This window comes from Typopeltis vanoorti, chromosome 8 (assembly GCF_054136105.1).
Source record: "Typopeltis vanoorti isolate ZY-2024b chromosome 8, IOZ_Tvanoo_1.0, whole genome shotgun sequence".
NCBI classification, from domain to species: domain Eukaryota; kingdom Metazoa; phylum Arthropoda; class Arachnida; order Uropygi; family Thelyphonidae; genus Typopeltis; species Typopeltis vanoorti.
This window is the reverse complement of record NC_143556.1, coordinates 148070597-148091409: the sequence shown is the minus strand read 5'-3', so window position 1 is coordinate 148091409 and position 20813 is coordinate 148070597. Positions and strand designations below refer to the sequence as shown.

Below are 20813 nucleotides of genomic sequence, written 5' to 3'. Positions count from 1 at the left end.
TGGATTGGATTGAGTGTAGCGCTCCCTTGGTTTATGGATCTCTGATCATATGACAAGATTCAACACTCTCAGACCCTGAGTTACCTCTGCCACATGCTGTTTCAAGTAATTATCTCTTAAATGAATACACTGCAATTCCTTCCCTGCCATGTGTTCTTTCCTCTTCCCAATCTATACCATCATAGTTGAAGTCCCCATGATAATTATTTGACTTAAACTCTGTACTAATTTGCTGATGCATATCTTCCACATTATCCCTTGCACCCCCTGGCCTTAGCAGCAAACAACTGTATATTTTGTCCTACTGGCCTTTTCCTCATACCAGACTGATTCAAATGAACTGTTATCTGCATGCTTATCTTCCTGATCACCTACTCTTTTTGGCTGCAATCCAACTGCCTTTATCAGCAATATCTTCCCACTCCACATTCCATTTTCTCTATCTTTTTTGAAGATAGAGAAAATGGAATGAATTCAATGTTGGAGTAGGAGAAGCAGATGTTGAATTTGGGCATTAAAAAAAAAAAGTATTAATAGTAAGGGAGGATTATTTGAGCCCGTATCTTTACGAATACTAGTTTTTATGTTTATGCTATCAAAACTAATTTATATGATTGGTGTGGTTTTTGGTTCCACTTATTTCCTCTGCATTGTACTAATTTACCTTACACACGCTTTTGTATCCACCCAAGAGGCTTTAATTTTCCTGACTTTGTACTTCTATACTCTTAAATACTATATCCATTTAAATACAATTCATTGGCATTATATAAGTTGTTCAAGTCCATATATCTACAAACACCACAACCTTCCTTCTGCACAACACCACATTGATTCATTTGCAATCATTGCTGTTTTTTTTAACTCACTTTTATATATGTATGTATCTAGCATGGTAACAGGCTCACAATCTCCACTCTCTTGCTCTTTTTAATTTCTTCTAATAACTCTTTTATATCTTCTTTCGCATTTTCCACTTTCAAGTCATTAGTGCAGTAAAAACCATCAATTCTTTCATCTTACCTATTTGCCTCCTGATAGCTTCACTAATTATTATTATTATTATTATTATTATTATTATGGGCAACCCCAAAGAGTCCTTAGACTCATCGAGGGAGGCCCTAAACATCATGTCAACAACTATTCAGCTTCCACACAGTATCTATCATACCTTGTCTTGAACCCACTCACAGTCATGGCACCCACAACAGACTCTGGCAACTTATTCCACTCATTCACCACTCTCCATGCAAAAAACCTAGTTCAAACACCTTTGCTAACCACACTCTTTCCCAGTTTCCATGGATGGCCCCTAGTCCTCCCACCACCAAACCTGTTCGGAAAAATATCCTCTGAATTAATCTTGTAGAAACCCTTCAGTAATTTGAATGTCTCAATCATATCACCCCTCTTCTGCCTATCAACCAATGTCTGCAACCCACAAATCTTCAACCTTCTCATAAGATTCATTCCATAGACCTGCTATCATCTTGGTCACTCGTCTCTGAATCATCTCTACCTCCTCCCCATAAAGAAGAAACCCTGGTACCCAGATCTGGGCACAGTAGTCAAGATGGGGTATTATCAAGGCTCGATAAAGAGGAACAATAACTTGCTTGTCTCTGGTCGTCAAAGTATTCTTCAGTAACCAAGTGATTTCATGAGCTGATTTAGCCACTTTTGCAATGTGTCCTCTAAACTTCAACTCCCTATCCACAAACATCCCCAAATCCCTGGCTTTGTCAATCTCCTGGAGTACAGTTCCACTAATGTGGTATCTGCTGCTAATCTTTTCACCCCAAAATGCATAACCTTACACTTTGCCACATTAAATTGACATCCATTCTCCTTAGCCCAGTCCTCCAATCTATCCAAATCATCTTGCAAAATTTTGACATCATGTGCATTCACTATTGCTGTACCCAATTTTGCATCATCAGCAAACAAATGAATAGTTCCTCTCAGATCTTTTCCAATATCATTAATGAACGAATTAAATAGTAGTGGTCCAAGAACAGAACCCTGTGGCACACCACTAAGCACAGGCAGTCTTTTGGACTCTACTCCTGAATAAACTACTCTCTCTCTGATATCTCTCCATCAACCACCCTCCTGTCCATCTCACCAACCCTATATCCATCCCCATATGCTGCAGTTTGCTGATTAGAATTCCATGTGGTATCCTGTCAAAGACCTTAGCAAGGTCCAGCAGTATGACTGTAAACTCATTACCCTTATCCAGCTCAGCCATCACTATGTTATAAAACGTGAGCAAGTTAGTGAGGCATGATCTACCCTTCACAAAACCATGCTATCTCCCATATAGTATCCCATTATCATCTATCCATTCCTGTATTCTTATCTTGACTACTTTCTCCAAAACCTTGACAATGACTCCTGATATGCTGATCGGTCGATAATTTGCAGCAGCAGTCTTTGAACCTCCCTTATACAGTGGCACTATTTTCCCCTCTTTCCACCCCCTCAGGACTAACCCAGACCCGAGACTCAAGATGTGATAACATAAGTACTTAGGGGATTTTATAGTAACAAAATGGTCAAGGGCACTGACAATTCTTTTGCCGCTTCACGTAAGACCCGAGCTGGTATACCATCCAAACCCACAGATATATTCACATTAAGGTTTTATAATTTACTATCCATCTCAATTCCCTGTTGGATCTTTCATTCCTGCAATGTCACCACCTGAATGACATACTCTTGCAAAGTACTCGCTCAGTAATTCCACTATAATATTAATGCTAATATTAATGTTTACACCAGGGAAATAGGACTTAGTCACATTTCATTAAGTACTCCTCTTATTATATTAATAGATTGGACAAAAAAAAATATTTTTCCCCTCACTCTCCTTCTCTCACTTTAATGCATTTATATTTCTTATTTGACACCTCATGCATGTATTATTATTATGATGATGACCAGCCTGGTTGGCCAAGTTGTTAGCATATCAGCTCTCCAGCCAAAAGGCTGCGGATTCAAATCCTGTTGTGAACATGAATGTTTGTGATTGTCTATGGAAGTGGGTGATAGATGGTGTTGGTGTAGTCGATGGACTGAGTGGTGGAGACAGAGAGTTGTAGAGTGGGTGGCCTTCCTCGATGAGTCTTTGGACTCCATGGAGGTATTACATAGTGATAATAATAATAATAATAATAATAATTCAGGTTTCCATAGAGTCACAAGACTCATTGTGGGAGGCTGACCCTAGAAAACAGTATTGTGCCATTCCTTGGACCCACAGACTATTCGTGCTTTTACCACTCTATTGGGCAATGAATTCCATGGTTTAACCACCCCTCCATCCATGCAGAGAAACCAAACCTTCTCCTCTTCCACAGAGCTTTCAGGGATTGTCCCTTGTTCTCTCTCTCTTCTCCCCCCTGTTCCACCAAACAGAAGAACTCAACAGATTAAAACTCTCAATCATATCACCTCTCCTTCTCCTAGCTACCAAACTCTGTAGTCCAGATTCCCTCAGCCTCTCTTCATAACTAACATTGTATAGTCCTGATACCATCTTTGTTATCCACCTCTGTATCCTTTCCAGTTAATTTATCCCTTCAAATCCTGGGGACCAAATTTGAGAACAATTAATTGTCCAGGTGTGATCTAATCAGGGTTTTATACAATGCAATGACAATTTATCTCGACAGGTCAGCATCCTTCTCAATATTGCAACAATCCTCTTTGTTACCTTCACTATCTTTGCAACATATTCCCTGAATTTCAGGTTTCTATCAATCATCATCCCCAGATTCCCTGCCTCTCCCACTTACTCCAGTACAGTTCCTCAAACAGAGTATGCAGCCTCCCATTGATGTATCCAAACATTCAAAACTGCATTTAGCTGCATTAAACTGACATCACCTATTCATTTGCCCATCTGTAAAGGTTGTTCAAATCCTCTTGCAGGACTACCACACTGCACTATTACTAATAACCCTTCCCAGCTTCAAATCATCTGCAAACAACTGAATATCCCCCTGCAATCCATTGATAGTGTCATTGATATAAAGGTTAAACAATACAGGTCCCTACGTTGTTATATAGCCAGTAAGTGAAACTCAAGATCGAGAACTACGATCTATGAGTTTCAATGCCGAAAAACTATCGGCCAAGGCACTTCACCGATAGTTTTTCGGCATTGAAACCCATAGATTGTAGTTCTCGATCTTGAGTTTCACTTACTGGCTATATAACAACATACGATTTTTATCCCTTTAATATGTTAAGTTGCCAGAAAACTAGCCGTTTGGCTTTTCATTTTATTTACAAAATACAGGTCCCATTACTCAGCCATGTGGGACACCACTTGTAACTGCCTCCTTGATATTGCTCCCTCATACACAACTCTCTGATACCCCATTAGATACCCAATCTTGAATCTAGTTCACTAACCTGACATCTAAACTCATGTGCTGCAACTTAAATATCAGTTTATCATGTGGTACCCTGTCAAATGCCTTTGTAAAATAAAATAAAAAATGGCAGAATATGCCTTTCCCTGATCAACTGCTCTTGTCACATTTATTATAAAAGGCAATCATATTACTAAAGCAAAAGTGCCCCTTAACCAATCCATGTTTAGTCTCACAGATATCATTACCCTCATCTGCCCAATGCTGCATATGGTACCTTAATAATTTCTCCAAGATTTTAACAACTACTGATGAAACACAAACTGCTCTATACTGACATTTCAAGTCTGCTATCACCCTTATGCAATGGCACTATTTTACCCTCCTTCCACTCCTTGGGTATACCTTTCCCTGGGCCAGACGTCCACTGAAAAGTGAAGTCAATTGAGCTGTCAGTTCTTTAAGTGTTTGATGAACAACTCCACTATGTCTTTTGCATCAATCACTATTTCCATTTTTATCCCACAATGTCATTCTTCCACAATCATTTCTCCTCCTACTGGCCACATAGCTAAAAAATTCCTTAGGATTTTCTTTGGATCTCAGGACCCAATCTCTTCTCATATTCCAGTTTTGCCTTCCTTTCCATACTAGTCACTCTCCTAGTCTGAGTCATATTCTTCATGCACCTGCTCTCCACCCCTCCTTATAACTCTTACTTACAGTAAGAGTTATAAGGAGGTCCCTGTAAGAGTTTATAACTCTTACAGGGACAGGAGGATGTTAAAACGGGTGGAACTCATCACAGACCATCTGTGATGAGTTTCAGAGTCCCAGTACCACCATGGTGAGCACTAATACTGTACAAAAAGAGCTCCATTTACTAGGTTTCTATGAAAGAGCAGCAGTAGTACACAAGCCAAACATCACAACAGTGAACTAGGTGGCTTGTCTAGCCTGGTGCAAAGAAAGATAGTGTGAACTGGACAATTCACCAATGGAAAATGGTACTCTGGAGTGATGAATCAAGTGACCTGTTTCCAGTCTGATAGCAGGGTGTGGATGTGTTGGCAGCCTGGTGAACTTGTTACCTACAGTTAAGTACCTACAGTAAAGTTTGGTGTTGGAGGAGTAATGGTGTGGGATGCATTCAACTAGTTTGGAGTGGGACCACTAGTTGTTGTCTGTAGTTCCATGAAAGCAGCTTATTACCTTGATATTCTGGATAATCAGATGCTACCTATATTGTGGAGTTTTATGGAATGAATCTGTGTTACTATAAAGACAACAATGCCCTATGCCACAAAGCTGCAGCTGTTATGGAATGGCATGAAGAGATGGATGAATTGGAGTGGTGATTGATGTCCAGAGCAACACATCCTCAATATGTCACTGAACTTAGTGCTGCTTTTGATGAAGGAATGGATAACTCCACCTGACGTCTGCCACACATTGGTGGAACGTCTCCCTCAAAGGGTGCAGGAGGTGGTCAAAGCCAAAGGTTGACATACCCGATATTAGGGTTCGCCTAAAGTGTAGGTGAATAACTAATTTAATTACATTTTCTTTTCTTTTTTTTTTTTGAAAGTTTATTTTTCACTTGGTTAGACTGTAATAAATTTAGTTTAATCCTTTATCCAAGTGTGAGCAAACAAAGTTTGCACCTGAAAGTATCTTCAGGACTGGGGTAAGGTGGTACAACACCGGGCAACTCGTTGCAAAGGTGGAGCAAGCTCACAACACTCCTATCTCAGTATCTCCCATAATGCAAAACACATCTCCTTGCGGATATGTATAATGTTATGCATTAAGGGAGGGCCACTACCCAGACCAGTTTCGACCTTTATTGAGGTCTCTTCAGTGGGAGCCAGGCCTGAGTGGAGTACAGAAGCATTAGCAAGATCATCTCTACCTATAGGAGTTGCCAAAGGTGTGCCACCTTTTTATTAAATTACTCTGGATTTAGAGAAAGATGTTGAAAGTTTATTTTTCACTTGGTTAGACTATAATAAATTTAGTTTAATCCTTTATCCAAGTGTGAGCAAACAAAGTTTGCACCTGAAAGCATCTTCAGGACTGGGAAAAGATGGTACAACACCGCCAGGTGGTGAATGGTAGTTTTCCAAATCACAATACATGTTCCTCCATCTCTATATGTGTCTCTAAAGTAGCATCCAATCGAAGTGCCCGTGCTTCCACCTAATCATCAATAAACAACAGTTTAAGTAATTTAATAAAAAGGTGGCACACCGTTTGGCAACTCCTATAGGTAGAGATGACCTTGCTAATGCTTCTGCCTGGTATCTCCACTCGAGCCTGGCTCCCACTGAAGAGACCTCAATAAAGGTCGAAACTAGTCTGGGTAGTGGCCCTCTCCCTTAATGCATAACATTATACATATCTGAAAGGAGATGTGTTTTGCATTATGGGAGATACTGAGATAGGAGTGTTGTGAGCTTGCTCCACCTTTGCAACGAGTTGTCCGGTGTTATACCACCTTATCCCAGTCCTGAAGATACTTTCAGGTGCAAACTTTGTTTGCTCACACTTGAATAAAGGATTAAACTAAATTTAATATAATTTAATTATCAACTAGTTTCGCTGGCTTGTGCTGTCAGCTTCATCAGGGTACAATCAGGAAAGCAAAGAAACAGAAATTACAAGCTAAACGTTAAAAAAATTTCTAAGATCACCAAAAGATTTCAATCCTTTCTACAAACATGCAGGAGTTTATAACATCCTTTGTTCCTGTGGTCTAAGTTACATTGGTCAGACATCTAGAAGCTTCGAAGTGAGACAAAAGGAACACAGCTATGTTAGAAACAACAGGCAAGATATTTCTGGCCTTTCTTCCCACTTCTCTACAACCAACCACATTATTGAATGGAATAAAAGTCTTATGCCATATATAGAAGAAAACTACCATTCCAGACTCTTCAAAGAAGCTGCTACAGTTGCTCGTTCCACAAATAACCTCAACAGGAACCAAGGTTTAATCCTACCAGATATATGGAAGACTTTAATTAGATCAATAAACACACAAGAAATGAACTTCAGTGCAAACTACAAAATGCATCTCAATAAGTAAATCATGTATCTGAGACATGCATATTATTTCACGCGTACTACTATTTTGTTATTGAAATAGAATTGTCAGTTAACGTTTAGCTTGTAATTTTCGTTTCTTTGCTTTCCTGATGAAGCCGACAGCACAAGCCGGAGAAACTAGTTGGTAATTAAATTAGTTATTCACCTACACTTGATCAATATCTAAATAACAGTTAATTTTCATTAATCTTTGTGGTCAAGAATTAACAATTTCTAAGACAAACATATTTTTTGTGTTATAATCAATAAAAAATTAATGATCACCATAAATGAAATATTTAATTCTAAAATGGTAAGTAACAATATACAGCATCTCATTTCAATATCAAAAAATCTTATCATACCTTTAAAGACAGACACATAGTAAGAAGAACTGTTATTACTAGCATTCCAGCAAGTCCTACAAGGTGTAATGTGCGCCGTCCTGCTCTTTCTACAAGTATCAAGGATATAACAGTCATCAAAACATTAATGCATCCCATTCCAAGGGTAGCATAGAGTGCAACCTTTTTTGTCAGCCCTGCGCTACGGAAAATCTCAGTTGAAAAGAAGATTGCCTAAATAAACAAATAACTAGGTAATATTTGAAATCACCTTATTAAATCATATGTTTAATAATGCATATTTCATTCAAGTAGTTTCACATTTTTAGAGAAGGCAAAGAATACAGAAAGTTCATTATTCTTACCTCTCAAAACTTAGATGACATTAGAACATCATTACAATGTAAGTTTAGGTATAAGAATTACTGCTTCATAGCTTTGTTTAAACAGCCTTTCAATTATTAATATTCTTTAATGTGGAACTTTAAATATTTTCTAGGCTAATTCTATAGATAGAGTTTTGATTTCGATGACTGTACAAGTTACCCAGCTGACTATAATAGTCCACAGATGATACAGTAAGAATCTAAGTTATAAAACAGATCATTGAACACAGACACAACAATTTTATTAATAAATTATAAAATTAGATATTTTGATATGAAATTTGGAGACAAACAGATGACAAAAGGAATAAAAAGGGCATTGCAGAAGAAAAAGATTATAGAAGGTATAACGAGAGGTGGAGAACAGCATGAGGATTAGAGATAGATTTTTATCTCTAATCCAGAGTATTTTAATAATAAGGTGACTTTTTGGCTACTTGTATATGGAAATATGACTTCTGCATTACTTCAACCTTGGTATCACTTCAGGATCTGGCTCCCACTGATGAGACCTCAATAAAGATTGAAACCGGTCTGAGTAGTGACCCTTCCCATAATGCACAGCATTATACATGTCTGAAAAGACGTGTTTTGCATTATGGGATACTAAGGCAAGTAATGTGAAGTCATTAGCCTCTATATATATAAGTTACCCAGTCCTGAAATACTTCATGGGCAAACTCTGTTTGCTTACAACCTTACTCATGTTAGTATTGTATTTTTTTTTTTAGGCTGAAGGACATTCAAGGACCAATCTGTCCTTGAATATGCCTTCTTCTAACAGGTTCTATAGCAGCTATCCAAGGCATGATCTGCAACTTCTGAGTAGCCACAGTTTGGTATCAGATGTACTCAGTGTTCAGAGGTTCTGATGTTGACTGTCCTGCCTGTTTGGCTACAGTACAACTTGCAGCTTCATAGAGACCAGCATCTCTTATCCACTCTCTCTTTCTTTTGGAAGAGCAGATAAACGATGCCAATCTTTCATATTGTCTGAAATTGGTAACTTAATGTATTTCTTCAGGATTTTTGCTTACTTGTTAGGTGTACCATGGATATATGGATGATGATAGTTCTATTATAGTCTGTGACTGGAAGGACAGGTGGGAGGGCATGCAGGTATGACATCACTATATTTTTTTGATTTGGTGGGGCTGCAGTCATTTGCTAACTAGGTATTTGTGTATGTGATCAAGTTCAGTGAGAGGGCATTAACATTACAACAGATGAATTTTGCTCTGTTAACTAAAGTTTTTGGTTACTTGCCTTACTGTTAGGAGGGTGTGTGTGTGTGTGTGTGTGCATGTTTGTCTGTGGGATTTCTGTAGCCAGACAATGCCAGTAATCCATCTGGTTGAATGTGAATGGAGGCATCTAGAAGGGCAGACTATTGCCTAAAATGAATTGGTTCCTCTGATGTCGGTAGTTTAGATGTATTAAAAAGGTTTCAGTGTTGGGCCATGTGGCCAAAGAGAAAACACATAATCTACATAACATATTAACCAAACAACAGACAGCTTTGTGTGAGGCAAAGTTTAGAGTTGTCTCTTCAAACAACTACATAAAGAAGTTGACCAAAGAGGATGTGGAGAAAGTGGTCCTATGTCTAAACAAACTACACAGTCAGACATAGGACCACTTTCTTCATCTAAAACCTGAAATAACCTGAGCTAATGGTGAACTGAAAGAAGTCTTAGATATATCAGGAAGAAATTAAAAAAAAAAAAAAAAAAAATTTAACACATCTGAACAACCAACATTTCAGATTCAATTTCATTTCAGAAAAAGAAACAAGTCTTTCGATCCCAGAGACCTTGAACATTCAGTAGATCACTGGCATTCTATCTACAGAATATTCAAAAACACCTACACATCTATAAACAACAAATTACGTGATAACCACAGTAATTAACTTTAATGAAATGACTATTAATTAACTTAACTTCATTAACTTTAAAATTACCGTATTTTTCCATGTATAAGACAATACATTTTTCTAAGATTTCTAGATCAAAAATTGGGAGTCGTCTTATACACGGGGGGGGGGGGGGGGTAACCAGCTGAGAGACCCACAGTTGCTGTGGTGATAATGCGGTTACCTTGTCTCCATGAAAAGGCTTCTGCCAATCACTAGCCTTTGATAACTCTGTCGATTGACATCATTAACAGCTGATTCTGAATAAACCAAACAGAACTCTGAAAGCATTCATACGTCTGCAACTCGTTGGTGGGGTAAGTTAATGCATTAACAATATTTTGAGCACTAGCCCATACAAATGTCCAAAAATAAAAAATGATTATCGTGTCCCAGGTTGGATGGTAGCAGGGGGGTCTCTTGTGGGAATGGGTACTTGGGAGAAAGGGGGATGACATCAGGTAACGATGAACCAAGTGGAGTCTATTGGGGATAATGCTGGGTATAGAAACTATGGCATTTTTATGCTTTATACTAATGCCAGGAGTATTCGGAATAAAGGAGAGGAATTGGTGGAGCTGATAGCATCAGCCTGGCCAAAGATTATTGGGATCACTGAGATGTGGTTGACAGAAGAGGATATACTAACAGGAATAGAAGTAACTGGGTACAGCATTTTTCGGGCAGGACAGGAAGGGAAAGTGTAGTGGTGAAGTACTGCTTATGATAAGTGATGACTTATGTCCTCTAAGAGTGGAGGCTTTGGAAGGCAGTGACACTAATGATTTTGAAAGCATATGGTGTGAAGTAGAGGTGGGCAAGACAGGATATTTAGTGGGGTGTTGCTACAGACCAAGGAGCACAGAGGGTGGGGACTAGGAGGTTTAGACAGTTGAGTGTGGCAAGTGCAAGAAGAATGATTCTTATGGGAGATTTTAACTACAGCAGTATAAATTGGGGAGAGGAAGATGCATGTAGCAAAAATGAAATGGAATTTCTAGAATTCTTGAGGGAAAAATATCTTAGGCAACATGTAATAGAGGGAACAAGAGGTTCAAGAGTTTTGGATTTGGTTATAGCATCAGAAGAGTTGATAATAACTGAGATGACATCTCTCCCACCAGTTGGAGAGAGTGACCATATGGTTTTTACTTGGAAGATGAATAGACATGCAAGAGTATCAAAGAGATGGGAATGTATGTGGAATTATAAAGCAGGTGATTATAATAGTCTTAGATATTGACTTGGGGAAGTTTCATGGAGGGAGGAATTGGAAGGATGGGATATCATTAGTTGTTTGGGAAATTGTGAAGTAATATTTGTTAACAGCAATAGTAAGCTGTATTCCATGAGTGAAGAAGAGGACACAATTTGGAGTAAAGTGGATGACAAACAATATTAAACAGGAACTGCATGCGAAAAAGAGGCTATGGAAGAGATATAAGGAGATAGATGAAGAGAAAATGCATGAAGAATATAAGACACAGGTCAGGAGAGTGACTAATATGGTAAGTAAGGCAAAACTGGAATATCAGAAGAGATTGGCCCTAAGATCTAAAGAAAATCCTACGGAATTTTTAGCTATCTGGGAGGAGGAGGAGAAATGACTGTGAAAGAATCACATTATGGGATAAAAATGGGAATAGAGTGACTGATGCAGAGACATAGCGGAATTGTTCAATGAACAATTTATTGGAGTATTTCATCCTGGAGGAGTAAATTTTAATACTAGAGGGATAGGGCAGGTTCGAGTTTTAGAGGTGCAGGAGGAGAGCATGTTCCAAATGCTGAGTACTTTGGATGTTAGTAAAGCAGTGGGACTGGATAGTATTTCACCATGAGTTTTGAGAGGATGTGCTAAAGAACTGACAGCGCCTTTGACCTGGCTTTTCAATTTTCAATGAAAGTCTGGCTGCGGGAAAGTTGCCCAGGGAATGGAAGGAAGGTAAGATATTGCCATTGCATAAGGATGGTAGCAGACTGGAAGTGTCTAATTATAAGCCAGTTTGTGTGTCATCAGTAGTCATCTGCCCAATGCTGTACCATATACAGCATTGGGCAGATGAGGTAATGTTATCTGTGAGAGTCAACATGGATTAGTGAAGGGGCTCTCTTGTTTTAGCAATATGCTAGCCTTTTATAATAAAGTTATAACAGCAGTAGATGAGGGAAAGTATCTTCAGGACTGGGGTAAGGTAATACAACACTTGGCAGTACAATGCCCGGTGTTATATTACCTTACCCTAGTGAGCAAACAAAGGCAAAAACTTTGTTTGCTCACACTTGGATAAAGGATTAAACTAAATTTATATAGTCTAACCAAGCGAAAAATAAACTTTCAACATCTTTCTCTAAATTCAGAGTAATTTAATAAAAAGGTGGCACACTGTTTGGCAACTCCTATAGGTAGAGGTGACCTTGCTAATGATTCTGCCTGGTATCTCCACTTGGGCCTGGCTAGCTACCTCAATAAAGAGACCTCAATAAAGTGCCCAGTGTTGTACTACCTTACCCCAGTCCTGAAGATACTTTCAGGCGCAAACTTTGTTTGCTCACACTTGGATAAAGTTAAACTAAATTTATTATAGTCTAACCAAGTGAAAAATAAACTTTCAACATCTTTCTCTAAATCCAGAGTGCTAATAATAATAATATTCTTCAAAATTCAATTTAAAGTCATCAACTACACAAAAGAAGATGGAAATAAAACTTCAGAGAGGCAGTTTGGACCTCCGAAGGAAATAGGAAGAAAAACTACTCAAGATGCCAAAAAAAAGAGGGCCTTAAGAGGAAAACCAGCAAGTGGCCCAAACTTGGAGCAGAGGCTTAAAATTATGGACAGAGTGGGATATATGTGTCAACCAAGCTTATTTAATATGAGGCAAAAAGGTTTGCAAGAGAAATGAACATTGTTGATTTCACAGGAAAGACAAAATGGTGCTTCAACTTCATAAGGAGAGAAGGGTTGACAAGAGAACACGAACCAAGTTAACCCAGAAAATGCACATTAGTGTGTATCTTAAAAATATTATCTAATTACTAAATGTACTTTGAATATTTTAAAAAATATCAAATGTGTTCTGTTTTATGTTTAAAATTTTTGATTTCTTAATTTTGGGTTCGAAAAAGTAGGGTTCGTCTTATACACAGAAAAATACGATAATTACTGTGGTTGTTGGAAGTTTTTTACTTGGTTATAAATTAAAGATTTATTTACTAAATTAAAGATACCAAGAAATTATATACTTGGTTTAATCGTTTATTCAAGTATAAGCAAACAAGTTTGCACATGAAGTATTTTCAGGACTGGGGCAACTCGTGGTAAAGGTGGTATGACTTCACATCACAAATTGATATCACCTCTTGGTATCACCTATAATGTAAAGCACAAAGCACATCTCCTTGTGAATATGTATAATGCTATGCATTATGGGAAGGATCACTAACCAGAGCAGTTTCGACTTTTATTGAGGTCTCTTCAGTGGGAGCCAGACTCAGAGGTGATACCAAGGTTGAAGTAATGCAGAAGTCATTACTTCAACCTATACCAGTTGCCAAAAGGTTCACACCTTATTATTAAATTACTCTGGATTAGAGAAAGGTTGTTGGAAGTTTTTGTGAAGTGATGTGAAGTCATACCACCTTTACCACGAGTTGCCCCAGTCCTGAAAATACTTCAGGAACAAACTTTGTTTGCTTACACTTGGATAAAACCAAGTATATAATTTCTTGGTATCTTTAATTTATAGTATAACCAAGTGAAAAGCCTTCCAACAACCTTTCTCTAATCCAGAGTAATTTAATAATAATGTGTGATACCTTTTGACAACTGGTATAGGAAAATATTACTTTTGCATTACTTCAACCTTGGTATCACCTGTGGGTCTGGCTCTCATGGATATGCTTTTGTGTTGAAGTGGGTTTTGGTAATGAATGGGGATCAATCGACCGTGAGATGCGGTGGTTGATTCATTCAATCCAATACCCTTGGAGGTTAATGGATGGCAATGCTGTAGCCAATGAAGTTCTAACTGAGGCTCGGCTATTGCTGTTACCCTCCTGCCATGATCAGAGCTTTAATAGCTCAATAACACCTTATCCCTACACTGTCCTCCACAGATAACGGGGAAGATGAAAAGCATTCTTGCTTCGCCCCTTTAAGCCAGTCCTTATAAGGTTTTGGTAATGCTGTAGCCAATGAAGTTTTAACTGAGGCTTGGCTATTGCTGTTTCTGGGTCTGGCTCTCACAGATGTGCTTTTGCACAGAAGGAGCAGTGCATTTCCTGAGATATGAGCTGCTCTGCTTGGGAGTAGGGCTTTGTCTGTCTCTGAGCAGGGCCACCACTGAGATTATGGTGGGGTAAGCCAAGGCTGAGTTACTGATCACTCAAGTCGCTCACTGTTGGGTGATCTGAGTGATCGCATGAGTTGTTGGAGAGGTAACCCTGCACTTGGTGACCTTCCCATATAGCATTATACATGTCTGCACGGAGATGTGCTTTGCATTATGGGATACTAAAGCAAGTGATGTGAAGTCATATCACCTTTACTACAAGTTGCCCCAGTCCTGAAAATACGTCAGGCACAAACTTTGTTTGCTTACGCTTGGATAAAGGATTAAACCAAGTATATAATATCTTGGTATCTTTAATTTATAATTACTGTGGTTATTGTGTAATTTGTTTATATATATATATATATATATATATATATAAGAATTGATCTCTCATACTCAAACTCCTTTCCTCCAAAACACAGATTACAGCAAAACTACCACCATCTCGCATTGGAGAAGTTCACAAAGATAATAAAGAAATACAATCTAATTAGCACTTTTAAACCACACCAAAACTTGGCATCCCTTTTCTGCTCTCTGAATCAGACACCAGACAAATGAATTTGCCAATTCATTTGTCTGGTGTCTATGAAACAGCTATAAACTAGAATAATGGCAAACAAGACAGGAGAGCCAACATTAGAATCTCACATGAACTTGCTACAGGCAAATTATATAAATCTGCTAGGGGAAGAAGCTCTAGTCAAATATGTTATGAAATGGCAGCAAAAAAAAAAAAAAAACATATATATATATATATATATATATATATATATATATCATCATCATACGTATCAAGGATTTAGGCCTGGCATGGCCTGTTCTGGCCTTAGAAGTCATCGTTGAATCGTTTAAGAGGACGTCCTGGTTTTCTTTTTCCCAATGGCTTGTACTTTAAGGCTTGTTTTGGTAATCTTTCTGTTTTCATTCTTTGAACGTGTTCCATCCATTTATGTTTATATTTTTTAATTTTTTCTATTACTGGTTCTTGGTTTAATTCTTTCATAATATCTTCGTTTCTTTTGTGATCAAATAGGGTATACTTTGCAGTTTTTCTCATAAACTTCATTTCTGCTGTTGTTAATCTTTGTTTGTCTTTTTGTTTTAATGTCCAGATTTCGCTTCCATACATTAAGACCACTAGGGCTAATGTATTGTATACTTTTAGCCTGGTTTGTTTTTGAACTAGGTTTGGTTTAAATATAGAGTTAATTACACCTGTAATTTTTAAATATTTTGCAATTTTTACGTTTATATCTTTTTCATTTTCATATGTGATCATACATCCTAGGTAGTTAAATGAATTAACGTGTTCTAAGATCTTGTTATCTATTACTATTTTAGTTCTTGATGGATCTTGTCCTTTAAAGGCCATAGTTTTTGATTTTTCCATTGATATTATCATACCATAATCTTTGGATATCTCATTTAGATTTAAAATAGCTTTCTGTAAGTTCTTCAGAATTTGTAATTATTATTTGGTCGTCGGCAAAGAGAAGAGTGTTTAAGTTAACTGTAGGTGCAAGTTTAATTCCGTGATGTAAATTTTTACTCCATTTTATTATTATTTCATTTAAGTAGATATTAAAAAGAGTTGCTGAGAGGGGACATCCCTGTCAGACCCCTTGGTTTATCTCTCTTGTATATGATAGCTCGTGATTTAGTCTTATTTGAATTTGATTATTTGCATATATACTTGTGATAGCTTTTAGGATATTATTTGGTATTTGTCTTTCTTTTAATATGTTAAATAATATGTTTCTTTTAACTTTGTCAAATGCTTTTTCAAAGTCAATAAATGCAATATGTGTTTCTAAATTATATTCTCTTCTTTTCTCTATTATTAATTTTAGGCAGAAGGCTGGGTCTATACATGATCGTCCTTTTCTAAATCTATTCTGTACTTCTAGAGTAAAGTTTTTGAAATATTTCAATAGTTTGTTATATAAGATTCTGCTATATATTTTGTAACAGGAATTTAGTATATTGATACCTCTATAGTTTTTAGGGACATCTCTATTACCTTTCTTAAAGATAGGAATCACAATTGCTTTTTTCCATTCTATTGGGGGGGGGGATACCAGTTGAGTAAATTTTATTTAAAAATAATAAGAGTCTTTCTTTGAATCTTGTTCCTGCGTATTCATATAGTTCTGAACCTAGCTTATCTTCTCCAGGTGATTTTCCGTTTCTTGTTTCTTTCAGGCTGATTTCTAATTCTTCTTCAGTTATTTCCTTTTAATTTTCGTTAACTGTTTGCCAGTTGTCTTTTTTAAAATATTTGTCTGTTCACAGTTCTGTGTAGTAATTTAGAAATTCTTCTAATTTCAATTCAGTGTTTAATTTTATGTTTTCTTTGTTTTTCAAAATCTTATATACATTGGGTCTTATTTTATATAAATCATGTTCTAAATTAGAAACAAATTTATTCCATGATTCTCTATGTCTTTTTCTGACTTCTCTTTTAGCTATGGCTCTTATTCTTTTATATTCTATTTCATCTTCTAATATTTTACTGCTTAACCATTTGTGATAGGCTTCTTTTTTCTTTTTTGATTATTTCTTTGATTGTATCATCCCAGATCTTCAGTTTTTTTCTTTTATTGAATGTTTTGGTCTTTCCTAAGCTTTCATTTGCTGCTGCATTTAGTATCGTTTTTATATTAAGCCATTCCATTTCTATTTCTTCATTTTGTTTTATTTTATCTAGATATTGGTTAATTCTTTGTTCATATAGCCATTGTACATTTGTGTCATTCAATAGTCTAGTTTTATAAACAAATGTTTCAATTTTTCTTTCTGTTCTTGTTACTTGTAGCCATTTAGGTGGTAATCTTAATTTTAATTTAACAAGGAAGTGGTCACTGCTTATTTCATATCCTCTGTGAACTCTAACATCTAGTGAAAATTTTGATGTCTTTTCATTTAATATGACGTAATCTAATATTGATTTCCATCATCTTGCTGCCCAAGTATATTTATGTATGTCTTTATGTTTATAGAAGGAATTCATTATTTTTAAGTTATTATAAACTACAAAGTCAATCAATTTTTTGCCATTTCTGTTTAGAGTGTGTTATATATATATATATATATATATATATATATATATATAAGTTATCATTAGAACTAATTAGAATTTCTGCTTTAAATTTATGAAGAGTTTAATCTAGATAGAATTTGAATGAGTATTTTAATATAATATTTTAGTAGAGTTTGTTAGTGTTTTTTATTCAGTGTTTGAATAATGGCACCTGCACCAATTTAATTTTCTGATGTATTATCGCAATTTAAAGACTATATTTTACACAACATAGTATGCGGTTTGATGGTAAGTAGTGCTTGCAACATGTTCGTATCCTGGCAGTTTGAAATGTGCCAGGTGAGAGACCAAGGAGTGCAGGTCTGCTTAAAATTTAGAAAATTGAAGGAGCTAGGTGATATAAAAATTATCATAACAGACTTCAGCAGGGTTATGTCTGAAACGAGTGAATGCCAACTGAGTGAGAAGAGTAGCAGCGTGATCACGGGTGAAGACAAGCAACATATAAAAAAAATATAAAATTAGGAAGTGTAGAAGGTAGTAGTTAAGAAGTATAGAAAGTGTAGAACTGTATGTGAGAGATGGCCTGCATTTTAATGAGGAGGGGCGTAGGTATCTGGAGAGAATGTTGTTCTTTGAATGAGTGAGAATGTTGGTGCAGGGAAGCCAGAGCTATCAGTGTGGATGGTAGCAGGAGTGGCCTCTTGTAGGAATAGCCACTTGAGAGAAGGAGGGAACATGGTGTACTGCAGAATTCAGTGCAGTTCCGATGGAATAATGATAAGTATAGAAACACAATGTGTTGATGTTTCTTTATATACTTTATACTAATGCCAGGAGTATCCAGAATAAAGGAGATGAATTGATGATGATGTTGATAGCCCCAGCCTGTCCAAAGATTATTTGGGATCAGTGAGACATGGTTGACCGACTGGAATAGAGGTAGCAGGATATAGCATTTTTCAGCAGTATAGGAAGGGCAAATGCTCTAGTGGAGTATTGCTTATGATATGTGACGAGTTGAATTGTCTCAGAGTGGAGAATTTGGAGGCAATGACACTAATGGTTTTAAGAGAACATCATATGAGACAGAGGTTGTTTTTTTTTTTTTTTGTTGTTGTTGTTTTATATTTATCCCACATATGACGGATACAAGAACCTATAACACATCAGTGCCATGTCTGAGGTGCAGATGAAGATTGAGAAAGAAGAAACCTATTAACATTCTGCTTTGAGAGCTGTAGATTGAAATGATTGGGAAGCACATCATGGGGAAGGCTTTTATTCCCCATGATGTGTATCATGGGGAAGGAATTTATTCTGTCTACCTCTGTTCCAGAGGACAGAGGTAGACAGAATAAATTATGAAAAGGAGAAGCAGATTCAATGAGTTTACAGTTGTACTGAAAAGGGATGTTGGACAACTGCCGCTCTTGTTTATCAGGCCTAACAACAAGTGGAGGAATGATGTTTGCCAATTCACTGGAGAAGTGACTATGGAAGTACGAAGAGACACACAGCTGAAACATTGCATCTGTGAGATAGAGGTTGAAGTGAGCCTGTGAGGGAAGGGTCTTTGAGCCAAATTTCTCTCTTCTGGACATCAAGAAGTTTTAAGGAGGTTTTAGGTGTACCATCCCAAATGTATGAAAAGTATTCTAAGGATTGATAGATATAATATTTGATGTGATGTGTTTCGAAAAAGAGAGGTTGGAGGTAAATGTCAGTCCAAGGAGAGATAGTTCATCCTGTCTGGTGATATGTGTATTACTGAGGATGAGGGAAGGTAGGCTGAGATCTCTTTTGCAAGAGAAAAGGCACGACTGTGCTTTGGCACCACTGATGGTGACTAGATTATCCTTGCTCCACTGAAGGATGGTATGGTAGAAAAATGTTTGAGGCACTGCTTGAAAATAATCTTGATGTGAGGGATGTCTGGGTACTACATGGTTTGTCAAAGGAGAAGGATCAATGGAGAGTGCATCAATTATTATCAGCACTGAGTTACTTCTGCATTGGTAGCAAACCCCAAAGAGAGGGTGCTGTCCACTATGACAGGCAGCCCAAAGTAAGGCAATTTGCAAAGCAGGCCTTGATGCCAAACATGATCAAAAGCCCTGGAAATATCAAGGGTGACAGCACACATTTCTCTGAACCTTTCCATGGCACATATCCAGTCGTGAGTGATGTAGACTGAGATATCAGCCTACATCACTCACCTTTTGTCTCTTTTTTGGAATGGGTTGGAAATATGCTATCTTCTGTGAGATGGGATAGGTGCCAGCTGAGTATAGAAGATTGAAGAGATGACAGATATTACCTCTGGAGCACAATGTTTGAGTAGAGTGGAAGAGATGATATCAGGACCAGATCACTTTGTAGTGTTCAGGATGTCTAATAATCTTCTTATGTCTTTCTGACAAAAGGCCACAGGAGGTATATGGTGCTCAGTTGCTGGTATGGAAGGAGTTAATTTGCCTTCATCATCTCTACAATAGTTAGAGAAAAAGAGTGATGCTAGGAGATCAGCTTTTGCATTGGGTACCATCTGGATGAGCAAATTAGAGAGAGAAGAGAGATGTGGGAGCATAAATCAGTAGAAGTTGCATCCAATGGCTTTTGCGAGGGACCAGAAGGCATGGCTACCGTTGCGACATAGACAAGTTTTCTGCTATTGGCCTTTATAAAGTTGAATTTAGTTTTGCTGATAGCTGATCTTTATTTATTGCATGCTTCTGCATGAGATGAGTATGAAGCTGGGATTCTTGATGCAAGCCATCTGCAGAAAGCTGAGTTTTTCTTCGACTACTTTCATACATCTTCTGTTGAATCAGGGATTGGAAAGTATATGGGAATTTTGAATGGAATGAGGAATGCATACCTTCATGCCACTGTGGATAATTTTCATGACTCGCTCAGTGCAGGTGTCTAGGTCAGAAGAATGGAAGCAATAGTCATGTCTGGGAAAGAATAATAGAAGTTCTGGAGATTATCTCACTTTGTACCTTTGTAATGCCAGCAGACATGAGGTTGGGTGTAGTTAGGAGAGGAGCATTCTGCGAGATTGTAAACTTGCACAAGATTGTGGTCTGAGATGCTAAGAATAGAGGTGACCTCTACAGTGTGTCTAAGGAAGGAGGAGTAGTTAAAAAGAATAACAAGGATATTGGGAAAGTGGAGGAGATTATCTGGAATTTCGGTAGGTAGCTGCATGATTTGTGTTAGATCATTGCTCATAGCAAAAATTTCTGAATCATGTACAACCTGATCAGTAGTGTTGGATATAGAAAACCAATTGGAGTTCTGAATATTCAGGTCA

General features: G+C 37.3%; 1 protein-coding gene across 2 annotated transcripts in view; it reads right to left on the bottom strand.

Moving 5' to 3' along the window:
- LOC150104416 (solute carrier family 2, facilitated glucose transporter member 1-like) overlaps positions 1-20813 on the bottom strand; it is a 454614-nt gene that overhangs the window by 73625 nt on the left and 360176 nt on the right. For both annotated transcript variants that reach the window (XM_090396366.1, XM_090396365.1), the window contains one exon: positions 7835-8047. In XM_090396366.1, coding sequence (XP_090252492.1) covers positions 7835-8047 — 213 coding nt within the window. The remainder of the gene's footprint in view (positions 1-7834; positions 8048-20813) is intronic.